Below are 20628 nucleotides of genomic sequence, written 5' to 3' on the forward strand. Positions count from 1 at the left end.
GTAGGAGCCAGACGGACATGTAGCATGCTGGGCAAGCCTCAGGAGGGAGGTGAAAGCTGCGGGTGCAGAGCACGGTGGCGCACCCTGCACATATTGGAGTGGAGGGGAGTGGGGGGAGTATTGCGCGAGAATTGCAGTATTATTACATGGAATGTTCCTGGATAACATCGCATACCTGCAGCCTATGTGTGGCATGGCTGCAAGCACGCAGCGCGAGGCGCGGCAGTGCTGCCATTCCTGTGTATCGCGCCGAGCCGCTCGGGGACTGGACACCAGTCAGGGGTAATCTCCAAACATTCTCGCCTGGCTATGCATTGGGTTCGTCACCCCGCCTCCCCATCGTAGAGAGGATTCAGGAACGGGGTGTGGTGCGGATGCTTTCCTGCCTCGAGGGCGCGAGAAGGGCTCGTGACGACCAGGAGCTTGGATCACTTCCTTCAGGGTGCACTTCTGCTGGACAGGGTACAACGCCCCATGCACTTTACTCAGGCCGACGTTGATGTCTATGCCGCGTTCTTGGAAGGGGACCAGCATGTGCTTGGCGGTGTCGACCGCGTCTGCGTCCTTGTCGTGTCCGACAGTGCGTTGACAGGGAGGAGTCGCCTATCCCACAGCCCCCACACATGCCTGCTCTTCGCGTGTTTGGGCGTCGTTGGCTCATTGCAAGCGACGACATCCCGATTCCCGCCGGTTTCCTAGCCATTTTCCGGTTTGTGAGTACCATAGCGTTAGTATGGCATGGTGTGTCGGAGGCATGACTGCCAGCATGCCTGTTTGCAGCTGGTCCCAACTCTGTAAGCGCTGCCTCCACCACACATAGATCTGGTGTGGACTGCTGGTGGGCTGGCTGATCAGCATCCATGGCCCGAAGGAGTGCACTGGCGCATGGCAGTACAATGTGGCGGCGGGGGGCCTGTTGGGCTTCTTCCTTGCCTCCTTTGCCCTGGAGACTGCAATGACCATCATCGGTCTCCGCGGTTCGATCTTTGAGACCAGCAAGCGGAGGAGGCTGCCCCTGCTCATCTACCTCGACATCGTGGCCGTGACAGGGCAGATTGCCTTCAACGGTGAGCAGCAGGAGTTTGAGAGGTTCAGTGCGAGGTCAGGGTGTCTGCCAGTCGAGATGATTGGAGACCGCGATGCAGTGATCTGCATGTATCCTCCTCGGCGGCTCACCTCATCCCAGTCTCCCAAGCGCTGCAGCCTACTGCACGAGGCTCCTGTACACGGAGCCACCCCAGTGTGAGGTGGAGCCGGGGGAGCTCTGGCAACCCGCCCAGGTCCTCAAGGTGGGTGGGTGATGGGCCGGCCGCTCAGGCGCAGCTTGGTCTGCCTGAATGTGTTGGTGGGGATTTCTGGCTGCTCGAGGCTAGACGAGTGCCGGCCACTGCCAACCATGGCACATGGCGCCCCTCGCTGCGCTTCCTGGGTCAGATCCGACCTTCACCTTTGCCCCACTCGGCCATGCCAAGCTCCTATCCTGCGCAGGGCCTGGTGTGGTCGACGTGGGCGGTGCTGGCGGGCTCCCTGCTGCTGCTGGCCCTGACCTACAACCTTTACCCGGACTACAAGGCCGTAGAGTCCTGGGAGAGGCGCTGGTCCGCCATGGCCCACTGCTGCTTCTGCTGCATCAGCAACCACGAGAAAGGGCGGCGCGAGGACCTCGCCGCCCGGCTGGGGCGCATCTTTGCGCTGGTGGGGCGGTGGCCGTGGGAGGGCTGGGTCCTGACATGAGGGACATGGCGCAGGGGATCTTGATCCCTCCCACGTCAGTGTTCCTTGATCACCGGGCCACTCCATACTCCACAACCCCAGTAAACCCCATTTCTCCCCATCTGACGCAGATGTTTGGGCACATCGACATGACCGCCTCGGACATCGTGGTCTCCTTTGCGCTTGCCATGACCCTGCAGAAGCTCAGGCGGCGGGGCAGTGCCCGGGCCGCCCGGGCAGGGTCGCTGCAGATGACCGCGGCTGCATTGCCTGGCGCAGAGCCCTACCGGGCCCCGAGCCCCTCGTCATCGGGGGCGGGGGCGCCGCTGATGGATGGGACACGGGACGGGGGAGGGGGGGATTGGACCCCGGTTTCAAGGGGCCAGCGCGGCTCCCACTGGGGTCGGAGGGGGGAGCCCTGGCTCTGGTGCCGGCCCCTCGCCCTGGTCCGACTCGGAAGGTGATCAGGGGGTGGGGTTTGGATGACTCGGGCACGACTCGTCGCCACCAACTGAAGCGGTCTTGGATGTGTGCAGCAGGGGTCAGATTGACTTTGCTCTGAAGCAGTGCCCACTTGCAGAGGAGCTGGTCCTGTGTCATGGCCTGTGCAGACCCTGCCAGGCAGCAGAGGATCCATGCATCATTCATTGCGACTTCATGCAGGCAGCGACGACGAGGGGCTGGCTGCTGCAGATGAGGAGGCCGGTCTGCAGGGGCAGCGTTTGCGCGTCGATGCGGAGACGCTGCAGGAGGCCTCCCATTACATGTCCTATGCCTTTGCTGCATACGGCTACCTCCTCTACCTGTGGGGCAAGCCAGCGTGAGTGGGGTGGGGCAGAGGAGGGCTTGCATCTTGTGTGGACCAACGCCGAAATGTCCACAGGATGACGAGGGAGCTCGCTGAGCTCTGCATCCTGGGAGCCTTCCTCTAGCTGCGGCAGGCGGGTTGAACAGTGCATCAGCTGATAGGGATTCCCTGCAATAATTGCCCCTTGCCTTTCAGAACGGGCGTGCTGGAGCTGTGCTGCGGGCGGAGCTGTGGGCTGGCGATGAACATGCTGCGGCCGTCGAGGGGGGTCCTGCCAGACCTGCGCGTGATCACCAACCTCAACCGCGAGGCGACGCTGCAGGTCTGGAGCGGGGATGTGGACCAAGGGGGGTGTTGGGTGCAGCTCTCTGGGTTGGGTGATATAGATACAGCGAATGGAGGGAGGGCGGACTCTGTGGGGGTACCGATGCACTGCTTGACTGGCTTCAACCAGCTATGCAGATGAGTCGGCCTGGATGAACACGCCGAGGCATCTTCATCGTGCCCGAATGTGCATTCTCCCACACTCAGCACAACATTACGCGAAGCACCATGAATCCCCTCTTCATACAGGCCGCCGGCCTCTCGACGGAGGACCTGCTCTTCGTGAGGTACGAGGCGGAGAAGCCCAATGTCCTGCCTTACTTCCTGGCCCTGGACCACGCAATGCAGACGGTGGTGCTGGCTATCCGCGGCTCGCTGAGCCTGGACGACGTGGTGCGTGACCTGCTCATCGAGCCCGCCTCTCTGGACAGCTGGATATCGTCGGGCAAGGAGTGGCACGGGGTGATCCCTGAGATCGCCATGGCCGGTGGGGCAATGCTTTGGGGTTTGTGTTTTTAGTTGGGTGATTTTGAGGGTTGGACCAACAGAGGCAGTCGACCAGGTAGAGGCCACGGCAAGTGCTGCCTGTCCCGGTACACACCTGGGCCGGACCACTGATGCTGCGGGTCTTCGGCCCCGTTCTGGAGCCCTGCCGCGTTGGACGAATGGCCACTCGATTCCTTGCCCCCCCACCGGTCCCCGTCGCCGCCACAGAAAGAAACACCGAGGCCTCGGGGCATGCCGGCATCCTGGAGGCCGCTCGGGCTACACTCATGGATCTGCAGGTTTGCCGACGGGGACCGAGTGGTGCCTGTCTGGGAAGTGTCCTGCTGCTAGGCTTACATTCCCTGGCGGCGGTCTCTGCGGGGTCTGGTCATTGACAGGCCTGCCCGGTTCAGTCTCCCATGCTGGGCGCCTGACAGCCAGACAGACCATACCTTCTCGCTTGCCCTCCTTTCCCAGGAATCTGGGTACCTGTGGAGCACGCTGCTGGGCCCGGAGGCTACGCACCGGGGCTGGCAGCTGGTGGTGACGGGGCACTCGCTGGGCGCCGGCTGCGCCTTCCTGGTCGGCCTCTACCTGAGCCAGTCCATCTGCCCGGGGCTCAAGTGAGGCGCCGAAGAGGGGGCCCCCAGGAGAGGGGACTTGTCCACGGCAAGGAGGGGACTGGGCGATGAGCTCTTCAGTCTGCCCAGAAATGTCACACGCATCGATGTGCAATGCGCCTGTTTTCCCCCGCTGGGCCCCTCCCAGTCTATCATCCCCTCAGCTCTCACCTCCACACGCCCATTCCCTCGCGGAAGTAACCTCCACCCCCAACACGCCACCGCAGGTGCTGGGCCTTCTCGCCCCCCGGGGGTTTGGCCAGCGCCTCGGTGGGAGCCAGCGCCAAGGCCTGGTGCACCACCGTGGTGTGCGGCAAGGAGTGGATCCCGCGCCTCACCGCCCAGAGCTTCGACCGTCTGAGGGATGAGATGGTGCTGGCCGCGCTGCGCTGCCGCCTGCCCAAGCTGGCCTTTGGCTGGGGCGTGCTCCGCCGGCGAGCCTGGACCGAGGCCGACCTGGTGCTACCAGAGGTGCCGCCGCACGCGCGGCCCGTGCTGAACGAGTACCGCAAGAGCCTGGCGCGGCGGGGGGAGCTGGAGGACAGCTTCTACGACCACGCCTCCAGCTTTGCGGCGCCGGGTGTGTATGTCTCTGTGTGTGGAGGGGGGACCTCGAGGGGATGAGGAAGGGAGCTGAGCCTGTTCCCGCTTGCCATTGCCTTGCGGTGGCTAGTGAGCGATCAGGGCCTCGGTGTGGACCCTCCAAACCTGCAAAGCTCAGCAATATGGCCCTCACATCCGTTGATAGACGCCCCCTCAAAACCATACCCCCAGGCCAGGTGATGTGGCTGCAGTCGGTGGGGTCGGCGCCGCGCAAGGGCTGGCGCCCCGGACGCTCCCACGAGTACCGCGCGGTGTGGATCGATGCCGAGGATCTCAGCAGCGAGGGCATCATCCTCTCGGGCCGCATGATGGCAGGTGCGGAGGGAAGAAAGTAGGACGGTGCTGTTCTCCCACGCACCCACGAGATGTGTGGGTGAGGTGTCCGCTGGGGGGCGGCGGTGCGCAAGCCTCTCGTGACTCGGCTTGCTCGCCTTCATGCATGCCCACACCAAGATGACGCCTTCGTTTCCCTCTCTCTCATGCCCAGATCACATGCCAGACCACCTGCTGGCCCTGCTGCGCAAGATGGCGCGGCGCCTGCAGCACAGCCACTCTACTGCCGCTGTGGACGACCGGGCTGGCGAGAGCGTGCTGCCGCATGCGGGCGGGAGCCACGATAGGGAGCGTGGGGGTTAACGCAATTTGGCAGAAGGAATTCCCAGGCTATCTGTCTCGGACGGATGCATACCTGGAGCTGCGCATGCATTGCCGCCACATCGTCTGCTTTGCTCATGATGACAAAGCGGCCCATGAGTGGACCCTTTCATGATGTATCTGACACTCCCACTTACCCCTTTCCCTGATGTTCTACACCCTTGAAGCCCTTGGCAGCGCTGATACCGACTGATGTAACATGAATTTGCCTGATGGTCTGCGTCAGGCCGTCCGGCTTGCATGCAGAACCTCGCCCAATAGAGGATCACACTACAGCAGGAAACGACTGTATGCATCAAGCTGTAGGCCCCTCTCCAGCCACAATGGGCATACAGGGTGTGCTCCGGTCGACCGGCACCCGGGACTCCTGGGAATCGAGGCTGTGATGACCACCTTGGCCATCGGCCCCCACGCCGCGCCAGCTCAGGACCCTGCCCTGCATCTCAGATGCCAGCGAGGTGCACAGGAGGGCAAAAACCAGGTTGTCCTGCTCCAATCTGACCCCTCTGCACAATCTCTGCAGCATCGACACCCAGGCTTTCAGGTCTCTCTCCATGGAGTCACTGTGGGGCATGAGAGCATGAGGGTGAGGGTTTGACTCGAGCATCCATCTGCACAAGTCCTGGCATTCTTGACCAACACCCATGCAGCCCAAACTTCCATCTGTACCGCCCTAGCTCCAGCGCCAGGCTCACCAGCGCTCACAGAACCGAGCGATTGCCCGCTCATGCCGGCGACGCATGTCTGTCAGCCTCGCACCGAGCGCGTTCCTCGTCAGCAGGAGGGCCTGCACCTGGGTACGCCTCTCAGCGACTTCAGCACTCAGCACACGCAGTGCAGCCCCCGTGCCGGCACCGCCGGGGCCTAGATCCAAGCGAGATGCCGCCGCTTGGAGCTCATGCAGGCGTGCCTCTGCCTTGTCTGTGAAAAGCTTGGCTGCATCGTGGCGCTTGGCGGCTCTGGTCAGGACCGCAGCCCGTGAGGCCGCCGCCGTCTCCTCCTCCTGGACTCGTGGTGTGGTCGAGGGGGAAAATGTGGGGCGTCAGGACGAGGCAGCAAACTGAGGATTGAAGTGGACAGCAGGTGGAACTGGCTGGGGCTTGGTGGATGCGGGAAGAGGAGGCAGATGGTGGGCCGGCCAGGGGTTGAATCACAGTGGTGAACTAGCCGAAGGCAGGCCTTATCTGAGACATGCATGGCCCAGACCAGCACTGAAGGCTGGCGCCCCCCGCAGTGCCTCCTGTATCCCCACCTGAACCAGCTTCCGTCGCCTGACAGCCACCCTGCCTATCTCCTGCTCCAAGAGGACGCGAGCAGTGGCGTGCCGCCGCTCCCCCGCCTCTGCGGCCCTTGCCAGAGCCAGCTCGCGCTCGGCGACGATGGCCGCCATGCAGGCCTCACGCTCCACGCACTGTGCCACCGCAGCTGCGCTGCGGACGTCCTGCTGCGCCAGGCTGTAGGCCAGGGCCGCCTCCCGCGCGCTGCGAGGGGATGGGGCCAGAGCGGCGGTGAGGATGCACGGAGGGATCCTGGTCGTCCAAGGCCTCCTCTCATGGAATCCAGATCTCAGCTCGTCAGGTTTCGCTTGTGGAGTGGCATCGTCCTGTGTTCAATCACTCCCGCCGGCCCCGGGAGCACTCCCTCCATCCTCCGCTGCCCGACACCTCTCAACCTTTCATCCCACACCTGGCATGGTGCGCAGCAGCGTGGGAGACGGCGGCCATGGCGTGGCGAGCCCACTGACCCAGTCGGCTCTCCTGGGCCGCTGCTTGGTCTTGCAGGCACCGCTCATGCCGCTGCCTGGCAGACTCGACCTCCAGCCGGCACTCCTGAATGGCAGCACTCATCCCCTGGGAGCTGGGAGAAGTGTGGGCTGGACTCAGCCGGCGTGGCTCTCTTGCCTGTGGTGATGAAGCCCTTACGGTGCAATGCACTGGGCTGCAGGACCGGCTGACCCCAACCCTCTGCGGATCTGCGCCCACCTCAAGGGCCTTGAGGCGCAGGGCTGTCCGTTCACCATACCACCCCAGCACTGGACCGACGTGGGACTTGAGGCGTTCCTCCCGGAGCTGTGTCAGGCGGCCTCGCCCGGTGTGCTCGACCTGGGGAGCCAGCTCTGCAATCAAGGACTTCTGACGAGCCAGCTGGACGGCAAGGCGGAAGCGGGTGCCCTCCTCTCGAGCATCCACCTCCTCTGGATTGTCCTTCTGTTCCATTGCCTCCACCCCTCGTGGCTCCTCTGACCCTCCGCCTTGTTCGGCTTGGCTGGTCTTTGCTGACATGTCAGTATTATGTCCTGTTGCCACAACTCAGACGATGCTGCATACTTCCGTTCTTCAAGCGATGTCGTCCCTCATCGGGAATATCCAGTTGTATTGTACTGAGTGATGATCATGGCTGGCTGCAGTGCCCACGGCCTGCACACCCCGCTGAGCTTGGGCACCGCCCCGGCCGTCGAATGCTAGGTGCAATTATTCCCAGATGGTTTGGGGCGTAGCACCACATACCCCTGACCGGGCAGTGGAGTTTCGCGATGAAGGATCACATTCGCGCGAATGCATCGCTTATAGTACCAGTTCAGATCGGCGAATAGGGACAGGTCAACCACTCCCAAACGCGCGGGAAGGCGAACATTACCAGGTAGAAAGAATAGACCCCGGCCGCAAGGCGACTGAGGTGCAGGGGGTGTGAGACGCTGGCAGGGCCCCTGGTCCACCCCTTTCAAGCTTGAGTGTCCACCATTCAGGCTCGACAATATGGCGGAGGTTGTCGAGGAGCGCCGTTCCGGCCCCAAGTCCGTGAAGGATGTGCCCGCCGACGAGTTCATCAAGGCCTTCTCCGCTTACCTGAAGAAGACCGGCAAGGTGGGCGTTGCTAAAAGGCTGGATATACTCGGCGATTGACTGGGACCTATCGGCTTAGCCGCAGCGGGCTCCTGGCGGTGGCCGGGGAGTGCTGTCGAGCCACCTCCCGGAGACCACATGCAGGCACTCTGGCGACGAAGCCGCGAATGCCGGACCATTGGGATATGCATACCCTTGTGTTGATTTTGGAATGCCTCCCCCTCGCCCCTGCAGATCCAGCTGCCCGCCAGCGTTGACATCATGAAGACCGGATCCTTCAAGGAGCTGGCCCCCTACGATGCCGACTGGTACTACGTCCGCGCAGGTGCGCCAAGCCGTTGGATGAAAATGGCTGCCGGGCCTCGGATGGAGTATGGAGGCCTCCCAGAGGCTGCCTGCTGTGGAGTCTGTCTTTCTGCTTGAGCGATGTTGGGCACTGGCCGGTGGGCGTTGGGCGCTGGGCGCGTGCTAGATATCTCATTGCTGTTGGACCGACGAGGCACCCCCGAGATCATCACTTAAGTCAAAGCCTGTTCTCATCCCTAATCATGCAGCTGCCATCGCTCGCCGCGTGTACATCAGGCAGGGTCTGGGCGTGGGTGCCTTCCGCAGGATCTTTGGCGGTCGATCCAACGCCAAGGGCAGCGTCGCCCCCGGTATGTGGAGGGTGGAACGAGGCTGGCGCAACGGCAGTCGCTCCTAGTTGTTGTGCATGCCGCTGCTGAGGCGTTTCATAGGGAAATTATAGCTTGGCAGTGCCCATGATGGTGTGCATGTTCTTGCTGACCCCTCCCCCCCTTCCCACCACCACAACCCTGCCTGCTGATCACTGGCCCCTCCCCACGATTCACACCACAGAGCACTTTGCCAAGGCCGCCGGCGGCGTGGTTCGCCATGCGCTGCAGCAGCTGGAGGCCCTGGGCCTGGTAGAGAAGACCAACACCGAGAAGGGCGGTCGCAAGATCACGCCCGAGGGCCAGCGACAGATGGACCTGGTGGCGGCCTCCGTCAAGCTCACCCCCTTTGCGCTGCTGCTGGAGTGAAGTGTGCGCCGCGTGCCAGGCTGTGTGGGGCAGCGGTGTAACAACCCACGTGCTTGCTTTGGACAGAGGGGGGGGAAGGGGTGCGGCAAGGGAGGGACTGGAGGACTGGAGGCGTGCAGGGGGCGCGGGCGGTTGCCCACAGGTATGCAAGGCACGCACACAACCAGGCATGTCGACCCTGGGCGCATGGGAGGTCATCTCGGCAGCAGACAGGGCAGCCGGTCTGCTGCAGTCTCTGGCGGCACCACTGCTCCCAAGTGTGGCAAGGCAGGTGGGCCCGGGGATGCCCGTGAGAAGGATGCTGCCGCTTGCCATGGGGCAAAGGAGGGTCCAAGCCTCACCGCACACCCTGTGCGGCGTCAGTCCTGCAGGAGGATGGCCAGGAGGGTGGTCCCCTCCACCGACACCCGGGCCTCGGAGATTCGTCCCAGGTGTCGCAGAACAGTGAGGATGGCCTTCCCGCTCTTGTCCAGCTTCAGGGCGTTGCCTGTCTTCAGGTCGGACTCCAGGACCCAGCGCTGGCCACGCAGGGGCTCCTTGATCTGCCGCCGCGGGTGTGAGACACGAGGGATGTGGTGGTCAGCTAGCAGCGCAGAGGGCCATGAGTTCACAGAGCACCTCATGCAGTCGCAGCACCCCATGCCAGGCGACCAGCAGACATCCCCATGCCCTCATCGAGGGTGCGGTCAGCCCCCTCGGCGACCCCGGCAGGGCCAACCCCTCCTTCCATCACCGCGACAGAGTAGGCCAGCCACATGCCGTGCCTCTTGTCCGCGCCCGCCACCCGCCCCCGCCTCGCGGCCAGGACCAGCGCGGCATTGCGTGCCGCGTGCGCCGCCAGCTCGTCCAGCGACTGGTTCACGCGGTCCGCGGTCAGGCGGCCGCGCATGTAGGACGACAGCGACTCCAGTTCGGCGCTGCTGATGTACCTGCGATGTGCATGGGTGGAGTGTGGGAGTGCGGCCTGGCACATGAGGGGCCGCCAGCTCGCCGGCCCCGACGCGATCCACGATATCAAGGGCGCATGCCTGAGGCGTGCAAGACCACCTCCGCGCCCACGTGCCAGGCGATCGGCAGGCTGTCCCTCTCTTCCCAGCGTGTTCACCTCGGAACGGCGTTGGGCTCGGCGCAGTTCTCCTGGCCAGGGGCGCGGGGGCGACGGGCGGGCTCGGCGTGGACCGTGTCACCCCCACCGCCGTGCACCGGGGGGGTGGGCGGGAGGGAGGGGAGGAAGGTGGGCAGGCAGGCCTCAACATGCTCCAGCTGCCGTTGCTGCAGAGTAGCCGCCCGGATCACGGCCTGGGCGGCGGGGAGGGCGGCCCGGTCCCTGGCCAGCTGCTCCCTTACACCCCGCACCCTGCCCTCCAGCTCCCGCACTCGGGACTCCAGGGCCACCAGATCATCCTTGTACAGGGCGGCACTGGCATCTGGGCGGGGGGGAGGAGGGTATTGAAAGAGACATATATGAGTGTGTTCAATAAAAATTCCATGACGATCACACACGCAGTGTCCCGTCATGAGCAAGGTAACGCACCATCGGCGCGCAGAAGCGTGGCTTGCTGGAGCTCCGATATCTGGGCCGAGAAGGCCAGCACCACCTGCTCGAGGACACCCGTGGCCATGCTAAGGAGCCCTGTGTGACTTATGGTACCAAAGTTCTCAATAGCGTGCACCGAGTTCTCCCGGCATCTGATTGCCTGCGACTCTGTGCGAATGCGTGAGTTTGAACGGTTTAGAGAGGGCGCGAAGACTTGTGCAGATTGTTTGGGGCAGCAGGCACTGAGTGGTGCCTCCCTCAAACTCCCTTTGCACAACCTGTGCATCTCGATGCCCCACTCGAACATGACTCGGTCGAACCTTAGTTGTGACAAGCGCTTGCATGGGACAGGCGATGGGCTGCAGGGCGTCATACAGTCAGGAATATCATTCTGGAGTGTCTGATTCATCATTTCCCCATCTGCGACCCCGACGGCCAGTCTTTGAGTTCATTTCTCCTCCTCTGTAAGGCCTCCAGGATTGCCGGGTCTTCCCCCTGGAATCATTTGCACCCACTCACAGGTCCAGCTTGAGCAGGGCCGCGCCGCTGGACGGCTTGGAGGCGAAGATGTTGTCCGACAGGGTCTCCTCGGTCAGGCGGCCCTCGGCGATCAGCGGGCGCACGTACTCCTCCGTCAGCTGCACCGGCAGGCGAGGTGCGGCTGTCAGCAGGTGCTTCAGCAGGCGGCGAGATGATGGCGAGCAGCACCGACGAGGAATCGGTACCTCGCACTGCGCGCATCAGGCCAGCTGCAACTCCATCCGCAGCCGCCGCCTGCCATTCCTTCTCCCCGACCCCCCAAACACAACCCTTCCACATCCCCTGCAGCCCCTCCATCGCCAGCCAAATACCTCCCCTGCATCTTACCACCCTCAGGAAGGCATCCACATCCTCGTCCTTCACCAGGGACACAGTGCACCCGCCCCACCCGGCCCCCGTCAGGCGCGAGCCTATGGCGCCGTTGGCCTTGGCCAGCGCCACCACCTGGTCCAGCTCCTTGCATGAGCACTCGTACAGATCCCTGTCGCACGCATCGTAGATGGAGGGTGGAGAGGCTGAGTGTGTTGTGGGGCCGCGTCGAGCAGGGGGGTCTTCCAGTAAAGGAGTGCCATCCTCATCATCATCAAAACACCACAATTCCCCTGCAAGTGGCATGTCCTCGCTTGTGTCATTTCCCAGGAGAGCCAGCACCACGAACCCATGAATGCCCCAACCCCCATCCACGCTGCCATTTGTACCTCCCTGACACACCCCCAGCCCCTCCCCCCCCTCCTAACCTCTGGACCCCAGCCCCTCCTTCCCTCCAAACCTCTTCACACCAACCTGCAGCTGGCCTGGCTGTCGTCCATGAGCTTGCCCAGGGCCGCGATCTTCTCGTCGGCGCTGCCATGGCCCAGGCAGACGTCGCGGAAAGCGGGAACGCGAGCCGCCTCGCTGTACACGTGCGCGGCGCGGTCGTGCAGCTTGAAGTCCCGGAAGGCGGCCAGGACTAGGGCCGCGGAGGCGTCGCCCTCGAACAGGGAGGCCAGCGGCGCGTCCAGGATCTCCTCCACCTCCGCCGCGCTGTACGTGCCTGTTGGCGGCGTGTATGGAAAGGGGGGAAGTCTGCTCAAACCCCGGGCCTGGGCATGCTGAGCGACAGCTGGGCTGCCTCCCCGCGAACCGCGCCTGGAGACCCACACATGGCACCCTGCGGCCCAGCTGGCGCGACTCACGCCTCTCAGCCCCACACCCCAAGCATCCGCCCTGAGGAAGCACCCCCCACCCACCCACCCACCCCTCCGAGAACCCACCGGGGTGCAGCAGCTCGTGCACGGCGGCCAGGGGCGCCCCGGCGGTGGAGCCCTTGGGCCCAGAGTACCGCGCCGCCACCACTGGCTCCAGCTGCTTGAGAGTGCGCACGGCGCGCGCGGCCTCGCGCCGCTCGCCCAGCAGCGCCGCCAGCACGGCGGCCGCCAGGCGGCACTCCACCACGCGCAGATTGTACCGCCCCGTCGCCGACTCGGCCTTGTTGCTGACGGCCAGGGAGTTGCAGATGACAAAGGTCGCACCGGCGGGCAGGGGCACGTCATGCGCGCGCACGGGGTCAAACTCCACGAGCTTAGCGATGCCGCGCGCGCCCAGCATGGAGATGGCCTGGTCCATGCCGCCGGAGGTGACGCCGACGTAGCGCTCCGCGCGCGCCGTGAACTCCGACACCTCCTGCAGCGCGCATTGGTGGGGGCGTGAGGGGGAGAGTAGAAGTGTGTGTGTGTTGGAGGGGGGGCCTTCTTTCGGGGGCCACATGATGGGGGCTCGACAGGCAGGCAGGAGGTGAGGAGTGCAAATCGAGCAGGGCCACGCTGAGCCTGCAGTGGCTCCACGTGACAGATCTCCATGCGCCGCCTGCTCGAAGAGGCCACACCCTTCCATTGCTTTCCCATGAAGCACCAGTACAACACGCCCAGGCTTGCCTCCTTGGTGAAGTCGAAGCCATAGACGTGCATCAGCGCCACCGAGGCAGCACACACGATGGCCGCTGAGCTGGACAGCCCGCTGCCTGGGAAATGGATTTGAGGGGAGGATGGGGGTGAGACCTTGATACACCGGCGCTGAAGAGGGGCACGCGACGTCTCGCTGCCCACTCGAATCCACTGCGGGCCCGTGCCTCGAGCGCCACACACCCGACGCCGTCCCCGACACACCGAGAGACCCACCTGTGGGGACGGTGCCCTGAATGGTCACATTCAGGCCGGAGATGTCGGGGCGGGGCAGGCCCTTGGCAGCCGCCGTCTCGAAGACGCCCTTGTAGGCGGCGAGGAAGTAGTTGCCCCAGTTGTGCTTGCCCACGTCCACGGTCTGGTCGGGGTCGGCGCTGAAGGTCAGGTCCCCGTACTTGTGGGCCTCCACGTTTGTGATGGTGAGGTCCGCCCCGCCACGGGACACGCCCACAATGGTATCCTGTTTTGGGGGGGGAGGGGGGGGAGGGATGGATGCCGGGGTGACTGGGGTTGAGGGGTGAGGAACGAAGTGCACTGTGTCCACAGCCCGATGACTATGCGTCGCTGCGGGCGACCCTGGGCTCACACAGGCGTCCTGGGCACCAGCCCAGACTCGCACTGCACCGTAGCACGCACCAGGTGGATCGCCATGGGGAGCACGCCGTAGCCCTCGTAGTCGATGTGCTCGCCGATGAGATTCACTCGGCCTGGGAAGGTGGGGGTGGCGCCTGCCGGTGAGGACCCCGGGGCCCTGGCCTACGACCTCGGGCTCGCACCCAATGCACGACACCAAGCTCCAGGCTGCACCTCCTGCCCCAGATGAGCACCCAACGTACCGGGCGCCCGTGCGAAGATCTCAGGCTTGGTCCCGAAACGTGCGTGGTGCGCCTTCGAGAGCGCGACGTAGCGATCACGGACCGCAGCGGCACCTGAAGGGACGTTGAAGTACAGTGATGTCCATCACAATGCATACAGCGCACGTTGAGGGGAATGCGCCGGAGCAGTGACGCCCCCTACCTTCGCCGTACACGGACTCCAAGTCAGAGTGTGTGCTGATGGGGGTTCCGGCCATTCTGTCAAGTTAAGTATGTAGATGAACGGAGCCAGTTGCAATGGCAATGCGTTTGGAGCAACGACCAGGTTGCCGCGGGATCATGGGGTCTGGCAACTCTCCGCGCAAGGGTTCCCACTGTTACGTGATGACATCACGTACTACATTCTGAGCAGCATTTCCGAGAGGGGCGTTCGCGAGCCATGCGGTCCTCAACATCGAGCACCTTCCTTGTTTCAAATCCAGAATAACACGATATCAGCATGGAGTACAGGCGGGAGCAGGGGGAGGGGCCGGTGGAGGGAACAAAGCCCACCGTAGTTCGTCTGGACCACCCCTCCGGGAGTCAGGTGATCCTGGCGGAGGGTATGTGGGCACGCAAGAACTCGAAGACGTGATACAATTGAGATGAACATTCGTACCGTTATACCTCGTGATCCTCGCCATTGCAGGTCTATGTCGTCGGAGGCCTGACCTTCTCCCCCCAGGTGCTGCCTGGGATTATGGGTTGGCAACCTGTGACTCCCATCCTCAGTCAGGGTTCCTTCTCACGCAATACACAGCCCATAACTTCTCGATGCTGACTAACACCCCGCAGTCGCAAGTGGACGCAGTGGAGACCATCGGCCTCGTGAAGCCCGTGACAGTGGTCCTGGACACGGATGAGGGGACCTACCACAAGGTGGATGGCCTGGGCAGGGGCTGGGAGGGCTCGCAGCAGGCCCCCTCCTCCTACCCCGGCCTGCTCCGCGTCTACCTCTCCGGCCAGCTGCCCAGCATGGTGACAGGCGTGGTGCTGCGCAGTGCCTTTGCCCTGCTGGGCTCCGACCCCTCGGCGGAGGTCCGCGCCGTGCGCCGCGCTGCGCAGGAGGTGGGCGCCCAGGTGCAGCCTGCGGGGCGCAGCCCCGCGCTGTACCGCGCCCGGCTGGCGGCGCACGCCCTCCAGATCCAGAACCAGGAGCTGCGGCGGGGCCAGGCGGACATGGCGCGCATGCGCCGCCTCATGGACGACAGGCCGGGGGCCGCGGGGGGGCTGGATGCCGACCGGGACGTGGGTGAGCAGGGATGTCTGTGCGGTGGCGGGCGGGGGGGGGGATGCTGATGGCATGCGGTGCGGGATCCAAGGGTGGGGCTCGTGAAGGGCCGGGCCAGCCGCTGGCCTGGTGTCGTGGCTTGCATGCTCCGGCGGTGCCATGCACTGGCGGCCGGCGGCCATGCCGTGAGATGGCATGAGGGGCTGGCTTGCCCGCTCTATGCAGCCAATACCAAGTATGGCCGGCACTCCGTCTCTCCCACAGGCCGGCCCCCGGACTTCATGCACCGGGAGATAAGCTCCAAGCCGGAGCGACCCGCCGAGGACTCTGGCCTGGGCCGCACCCCTTTTGAGGTCCAGGCCAAGATCGAGGAGATGATGGCGCAGGCCGGCTGCCAGCAGCCCAACGAGGTCCTGCTTGCGGCCAAGCGCCTGTTAAAAGAGGGTGAGCCTGGGTGTGTGGAGGGAGCGCAGGTGTGGCAACATCATGCACTCTCCGCAGGGCTGCCTGCTGTGCAGGATAGCAGGCTCGATGTGGCCCCCACCTCCCACCCCCCAACCCCCGCCTGCATCTGTCCCACCCCCATCCACCCACCATCCACGCAGGCCTGGCCGAGGGCGGCCCCATCTCCGGCGAGGACGTGATGCGGGTGCGGGGCTGCGGCCTGACGGTGCTGGAGCGGCTGCGGCGCGACGCCGCATCGGGCGACGCGCACGGCCTCTCCTCCCTGCTCAGCGAAGTGGAGAGCGGGGCAGGGCAGCTGCCGCGGCCGCGCTGGTTCACCGAGAGCTTCAAGGCGCTCAACCAGGAGACAGCCACCATCATGGCCAGGTGAGGAGGGAGGAAGGGGGGGCGGCCTGGTGGTGTGGCAAAGTGGCGTCCGGGAATGGTCCTGGAACAGAGGGGAGGGGGTGAGGGAGTGGCGGTCCATGCATGCTGCGACGCGCTGCGTGGCTGTCTTGCTGGCGGCAAGGGAATCGTGCGCCTGTCCTCCCGCCTTCAGCCATGCGCAGCGCATGCCTCTCCCCTGGAGCCCACGTGTCGCCGCCATCTGAAGGAGTGCTGTGCCGAGCAATGTGCTCGGGCTGTGTGTGGCAACTCTCCCCCATCCCGCATGGAAACCCTCCTCGTGTTCTTACCCCTCATACCCCCTGCCCCTCTTTTTCCCCCCCCAAAAAACCAAAGGCGGTTGTGGGAGGCCGGGCAATCCTCTGGGGGCCAGCCGGTGGTGGGGCTGGTGTCTGCCTCCACCCTTCCCGACATCCGCAAGCTCTGGCCCGCGGCCGGGTCCCCGGCCATCCAGGCCCGAGCCGAAGAGTACCTGCAGGACCCAGGCATGCAGGCCCCCGGCGCCGGCGTGGTTGGCTTCGCGGTCCCCGCCCTCAGCCTCGCCATGATCGGCATCATGGCCTACCGCCGTCCGCGCGTGGCCGCCTACGTGTTTGGCGGCCTGGCCGCCATCTCCGCGCCCTCCATCCTCCTCCAGCTGGTGGCCATGAACCGCTTCGCCAGCTTCACAGACCGGCTTGAGCGGGTGGCACGCGACCTCGACGCTGGCGGCCCCGGCGGCGACTCCTTCAGCTTCGGCGAATGGCAGTGAGGGGGGTGGGGCGGAGCGCCAGTGGAGTACCTGCTGGAGCGTCAAGGGCTGCAGCGTCCATGAGCAGAGCCGCGCAGGGGAGCACAATGCTCTGCAGAAAGTCCCCTGCCAAGGGCCGTCACTGGCTTGCCTCCTCATCCAGGATGGCACAAACCAAAGAGCCCGCCGACATACTCGGAAGTTCCCCATCCGCTGCAGACCTCCCACTCATGTATGTGAGCCTGGTCACTGTGCAAGTGTTACAAGGTAAGGAAAGCCCTTAGACAGGGACCTTGTCGGGCAGGCAGGAAAGGGGGAAAGCTGGCTGTAAGGAAGTGGGAATGGGCAGCATGGCAGGTGACGTACGCTGCTCAAGCAGTGGAGTTCCTTCCATGGAGAAGTAAACGCTCAGAGGAATACAGCTGAGCGAATCTGTGTAGACCCAGGCCTCCACATGGCCTGGCGGTTGGAAAACGCCACGAGATATCAACCTGGGCACCCAAGGCCCGTCCCCGAGCCCGATCCTGGGCAGCAGGGAGGACCGCCTGGCTCACGCTCCGCCTGCGCCCTAGCAAGGGATCGCGCCCATCCACTGACTGCCTCCTCTGAGCAGCCAGCAGGCCTCCTGCTCAGTCTACTGCTGCTGTTGCTGCTGCAGCAGCTGAGCGGCAGGCGGGAGGAGGCTGGCTGGTCGGCCGGGTCGCGCGGGCCGCAGCTCCCCGGGCCGGTCCACAAACTCGATGAAGGCCATCTGCGCTGCGTCGTTGCCGCGCTGCTGCGTGCGCAGGACGCGGGTGTACCCGCCGTCACGCTGGCTGTACCGCTGGGCTAGCACGGAAAAGACCTTGTGCACCTCCGCGTCCCCCCGCAGGATGGCCATGGCCTGCCGCCTCGCGTGCTGGGAGGCCTGACGAGGATGAGAATGGGGGAGGGGGGGGTGGAGAGGGTCCACATGCTGGATGGTAGATAGAGTGTTCGTGGACCCAAGACCAGAGGCATTGAGCGGGTCCAGGCTGCACTTTCAGATGGAGGCTGGGGCCAGAGGCTCTTGTGTGAACATGCAGGAAGGGCAAGCTGGGAATGCACTGCATGCCCGGTCGGAACAAGAAGCGATCCTGTGGGATGCCGACTCCCAGCGTATAACATCCGCTGTCAAGACATGCTCTCAAAATACCAGCACACCTCCTTGCCGAGGGTGACCACTTGGTCCGCCACCCGTCGAAGCTCCTTGGCCTTGGGAAGGGTGGTCTCGATCCGCTCATGCTCCACCAACTGAGACACCATGGTCCTGCATGCCGAAACATCGACAAATTTAAAGGTTCTGCACATCTTAAACCTCCATGGGATGCCATGCAACCAATGTCCACATGTGTCCCTGCAAGAACTCACCGCAGCATGGCCCATCGGTGGGCTGAGCTCCTTCGAAGCTTTCGGAACGCCACCCTGTGCTTCATAATATATCAAGCTACTCTCGGTACAGTGCAAGCAGCCTTACTCGGGCCAGCTGCAGCCTGTGTCCGGGCTTCTGGTGGGGTCCAGCACTTCCTCGGGCGGCGACCTCCCCGCGACAATATCAGAAGGTGGGGCCAGGCCGCGCCTATGTATGCGATCCGGCAGTGTTTTGTCCAGCGCAAAGTAAGTATGGCCTGCGAGTCTGATGCTAAGTTCTGCTCAGTAGGGATTTCCCGTCTGGTATCTCGCGCTTTCTCAAGAAGGCTGCACAATCTGCTCGCCCGCAGGGCCGTGTGGTGAGACAAAAGGGCAGCTCATGCTCGTGCTCAGCAGTCCTTGCCGACTCCTGCTTCTTATTTTGGTTGAAGAGACTCCACTTGTAGTATCCACTCGCCTCGTTCCCCCTAGAGCCAACTCGCGACCGACATACTTGGCGTCCTCCCTTGCCCGAGCAGCTGGTACTCTGCATGCCGAACTAGGCGCCTGAAAGGCGAGATTCTGCGGGGAAGCGCGCAGCAGAGGGCAAGAGCGCGATGTCTGAGGGCCCCAGCACGGAAGTCGAGGCTCAGGTGGACTTGACGGTGCACCCCAGCGGCATCGTTCCGCAGCTTCAGGTGGGATGAGGGGCTGTATAATTTCGGATTGACTCATTTAAAAGTCGTGCCCAGTCTTGTGGTCACCCCTCCCGAGGCCGCACTGGGCCCGCAGCGAGAATGTCCTCCTCCCTGCCTCCCCAGAATGTTGTTGCCACCGTGAATCTGGAGTGTAAGCTGGACCTCAAGGACATAGCGCTGCGGGCGAGGAACGCAGAGTACAACCCCAAGCGCTTTGCCGCTGTCATCATGAGGATCCGCGAGCCCAAGAGTACAGCGCTCATCTTTGCATCTGGCAAGATGGTGCGTCAGGTGGCAGGGTGGGCCGCCAAGGCTGATGCCAGGCCCTTCACGGAGTCCCTGTGACCCAAGCCACTCTCATGTGCTCATGTAGGTCTGCACAGGAGCCAAGAGCGAGCAGGAGTCGCGATTGGCGGCACGAAAGGTGTGGGATTGGATGTCCAGACACAGAGAGGCAGGGCGGTGGCTGACTGGCGCAGGGCTGAGGCTGAGGCCCTGGGCCATGAGCTCGTGACGTGTTGTCTGTGCCATGACCCCTGAATGGATCTGAGTGTTTTCGGGGAGCTGTTCCTGCGCACCTCGCTGCGTGTCGCAAGGCATGCAAGCCCGAGCCAGCATCCACCCATTTCCAACACCCACCCCCACCTCCACATGCAGTATGCCCGCATTCTACAAAAGCTGGAGAACCCCGTGATCTTCAAGGAGTTCAAGATTCAAAACATGGTGGGCTCCTGCGATGTCCGCTTTCCCATCCGGCTGGAAGGCCTGGCGAGCTCCCACAGCGTCTTCTGCTCAGTGAGTGGGACAGCTGGGGCGGGTTGATCATGGGTCATGGACATCCGTGTCGCAATAATCCTGACAGTGGTCTGAAGGTGCACAATCGGATTGTTACCTGTCAAAGATCCAACCCTGCTTGGTGGAATTCGTCAAGGTGGAGGCCATGCTACCGTCAACCGCTGGTCGTTGGGCCATGATCTGGTGGTCACTGCAAAGGTGCCAGGACTTGCATGCCCATCCTGCTGCTCACCTGATAGGGATGCCACCTCACCCCCTTCGCCATCCTCAATTCTACCCCATTCCCCCCCAACACCCCTCCCAGTACGAGCCAGAGCTGTTCCCAGGCCTGATCTACCGGATGGTGGACCCCAAGATCGTCCTGCTCATCTTTGTTTCAGGCAAGGTTGTCCTTACGGGGGCCAAGCGAAGGGAGGAGATCTACCAGGCTTTTGAGAACATCTACCCCGTGCTCAAGGAGTTTAAGAAGGGAGGCCTGCTGGAAAGCGTCCCCGCCCCCCCGGCCCTCCCGCCCCCGCAAAGCGCCCCCGCTGACGAAGCACAGCTCGGGGCTCCTGCCCCCCAGCTCTGATCTCTCATGCTGCTGCGGTAGGTTTATCGAGGGGGTGTCTGTGATGGGCACAGAGACCCCACAGCCCCTCCCTTCCTGGGGCGGGTGGCTCGAATAGGAGCATGCCTCCTTCCATCCCAGGCTTAAGGCATCCCAGTGGACCTGCAAGCAATGCAGCACCCCCAATGCTCCCACTGGAGGGCGTGTGGATTCTGGTCCTGGTCCACAAATGCAAGCAGCACAGCAGCAGGCAGTGCTCCCCTGCCATGGCCCCTCTGTATCCCCCCTCCCATGCTGCTTCTGGTCCCCAATAAGGCTATAACCCACTCGGTGTCTGAACCTGGCTCTCCAGTGGGGTATGCAAGGACGGCGGAACAGTCTCCCAGGGAACATTCTGGGTTATCTGGAAAGCATGACATGGCCCCGGGGCGGGGGAGCGGGG

General features: G+C 63.8%; 9 protein-coding genes across 9 annotated transcripts; 4 read left to right on the top strand and 5 right to left on the bottom strand.

Annotated features, from left to right (window-relative positions):
- Positions 1-623: 623 nt before the first annotated feature.
- On the top strand, positions 624-5190 carry F751_4025 (Sn1-specific diacylglycerol lipase beta; the record flags this gene model as incomplete). The annotated part of the gene is made up of 13 exons (XM_011398576.1): positions 624-713; positions 821-1067; positions 1204-1289; positions 1489-1695; positions 1845-1932; positions 2377-2533; positions 2717-2843; positions 3095-3332; positions 3560-3630; positions 3809-3954; positions 4179-4531; positions 4726-4869; positions 5042-5190. The coding sequence occupies 13 exons, from the start codon at positions 624-626 to the stop codon at positions 5188-5190; spliced, it is 2103 nt and encodes a 700-aa protein (XP_011396878.1).
- Positions 5191-5748: 558 nt separating this feature from the next.
- Positions 5749-7424, bottom strand: F751_4026 (hypothetical protein; the record flags this gene model as incomplete). Its single annotated transcript, XM_011398577.1, has 5 exons — positions 5749-5771; positions 5968-6211; positions 6461-6689; positions 6895-7058; positions 7191-7424. The coding sequence occupies 5 exons, from the start codon at positions 7422-7424 to the stop codon at positions 5749-5751; spliced, it is 894 nt and encodes a 297-aa protein (XP_011396879.1).
- A 540-nt stretch (positions 7425-7964) lies between these two features.
- On the top strand, positions 7965-9094 carry F751_4027 (40S ribosomal protein S19-1; the record flags this gene model as incomplete). Its single annotated transcript, XM_011398578.1, has 4 exons — positions 7965-8072; positions 8286-8376; positions 8606-8707; positions 8910-9094. 4 exons carry the CDS (start codon positions 7965-7967, stop codon positions 9092-9094), a joined length of 486 nt encoding a protein of 161 aa, XP_011396880.1.
- Positions 9095-9453: 359 nt separating this feature from the next.
- F751_4028 (Spindle and kinetochore-associated protein 1-like protein) lies at positions 9454-10716 on the bottom strand (the record flags this gene model as incomplete). The annotated part of the gene is made up of 4 exons (XM_011398579.1): positions 9454-9636; positions 9813-10023; positions 10200-10521; positions 10629-10716. 4 exons carry the CDS (start codon positions 10714-10716, stop codon positions 9454-9456), a joined length of 804 nt encoding a protein of 267 aa, XP_011396881.1.
- A 430-nt stretch (positions 10717-11146) lies between these two features.
- On the bottom strand, positions 11147-14183 carry F751_4029 (Galactokinase; the record flags this gene model as incomplete). The annotated part of the gene is made up of 9 exons (XM_011398580.1): positions 11147-11269; positions 11499-11652; positions 11955-12204; positions 12425-12833; positions 13073-13170; positions 13328-13571; positions 13748-13818; positions 13948-14040; positions 14129-14183. The coding sequence occupies 9 exons, from the start codon at positions 14181-14183 to the stop codon at positions 11147-11149; spliced, it is 1497 nt and encodes a 498-aa protein (XP_011396882.1).
- Positions 14184-14739: 556 nt separating this feature from the next.
- On the top strand, positions 14740-16796 carry F751_4030 (hypothetical protein; the record flags this gene model as incomplete). Its single annotated transcript, XM_011398581.1, has 4 exons — positions 14740-15217; positions 15461-15640; positions 15802-16027; positions 16382-16796. 4 exons carry the CDS (start codon positions 14740-14742, stop codon positions 16794-16796), a joined length of 1299 nt encoding a protein of 432 aa, XP_011396883.1.
- Positions 16797-17409: 613 nt separating this feature from the next.
- Positions 17410-18059, bottom strand: F751_4031 (50S ribosomal protein L17; the record flags this gene model as incomplete). The annotated part of the gene is made up of 2 exons (XM_011398582.1): positions 17410-17682; positions 17958-18059. 2 exons carry the CDS (start codon positions 18057-18059, stop codon positions 17410-17412), a joined length of 375 nt encoding a protein of 124 aa, XP_011396884.1.
- A 376-nt stretch (positions 18060-18435) lies between these two features.
- On the bottom strand, positions 18436-18696 carry F751_4032 (hypothetical protein; the record flags this gene model as incomplete). The annotated part of the gene is made up of 1 exon (XM_011398583.1): positions 18436-18696. The coding sequence occupies one exon, from the start codon at positions 18694-18696 to the stop codon at positions 18436-18438; it is 261 nt and encodes an 86-aa protein (XP_011396885.1).
- Positions 18697-18760: 64 nt separating this feature from the next.
- On the top strand, positions 18761-20304 carry F751_4033 (TATA-box-binding protein 2; the record flags this gene model as incomplete). Its single annotated transcript, XM_011398584.1, has 6 exons — positions 18761-18841; positions 18965-19123; positions 19215-19265; positions 19499-19636; positions 19941-20095; positions 20229-20304. 6 exons carry the CDS (start codon positions 18761-18763, stop codon positions 20302-20304), a joined length of 660 nt encoding a protein of 219 aa, XP_011396886.1.
- Positions 20305-20628: the final 324 nt, after the last annotated feature.

Source organism: Auxenochlorella protothecoides, assembly GCF_000733215.1.
Source record: "Auxenochlorella protothecoides strain 0710 unplaced genomic scaffold scaffold45, whole genome shotgun sequence".
Classification (NCBI taxonomy): Eukaryota; Viridiplantae; Chlorophyta; class Trebouxiophyceae; order Chlorellales; family Chlorellaceae; genus Auxenochlorella; species Auxenochlorella protothecoides.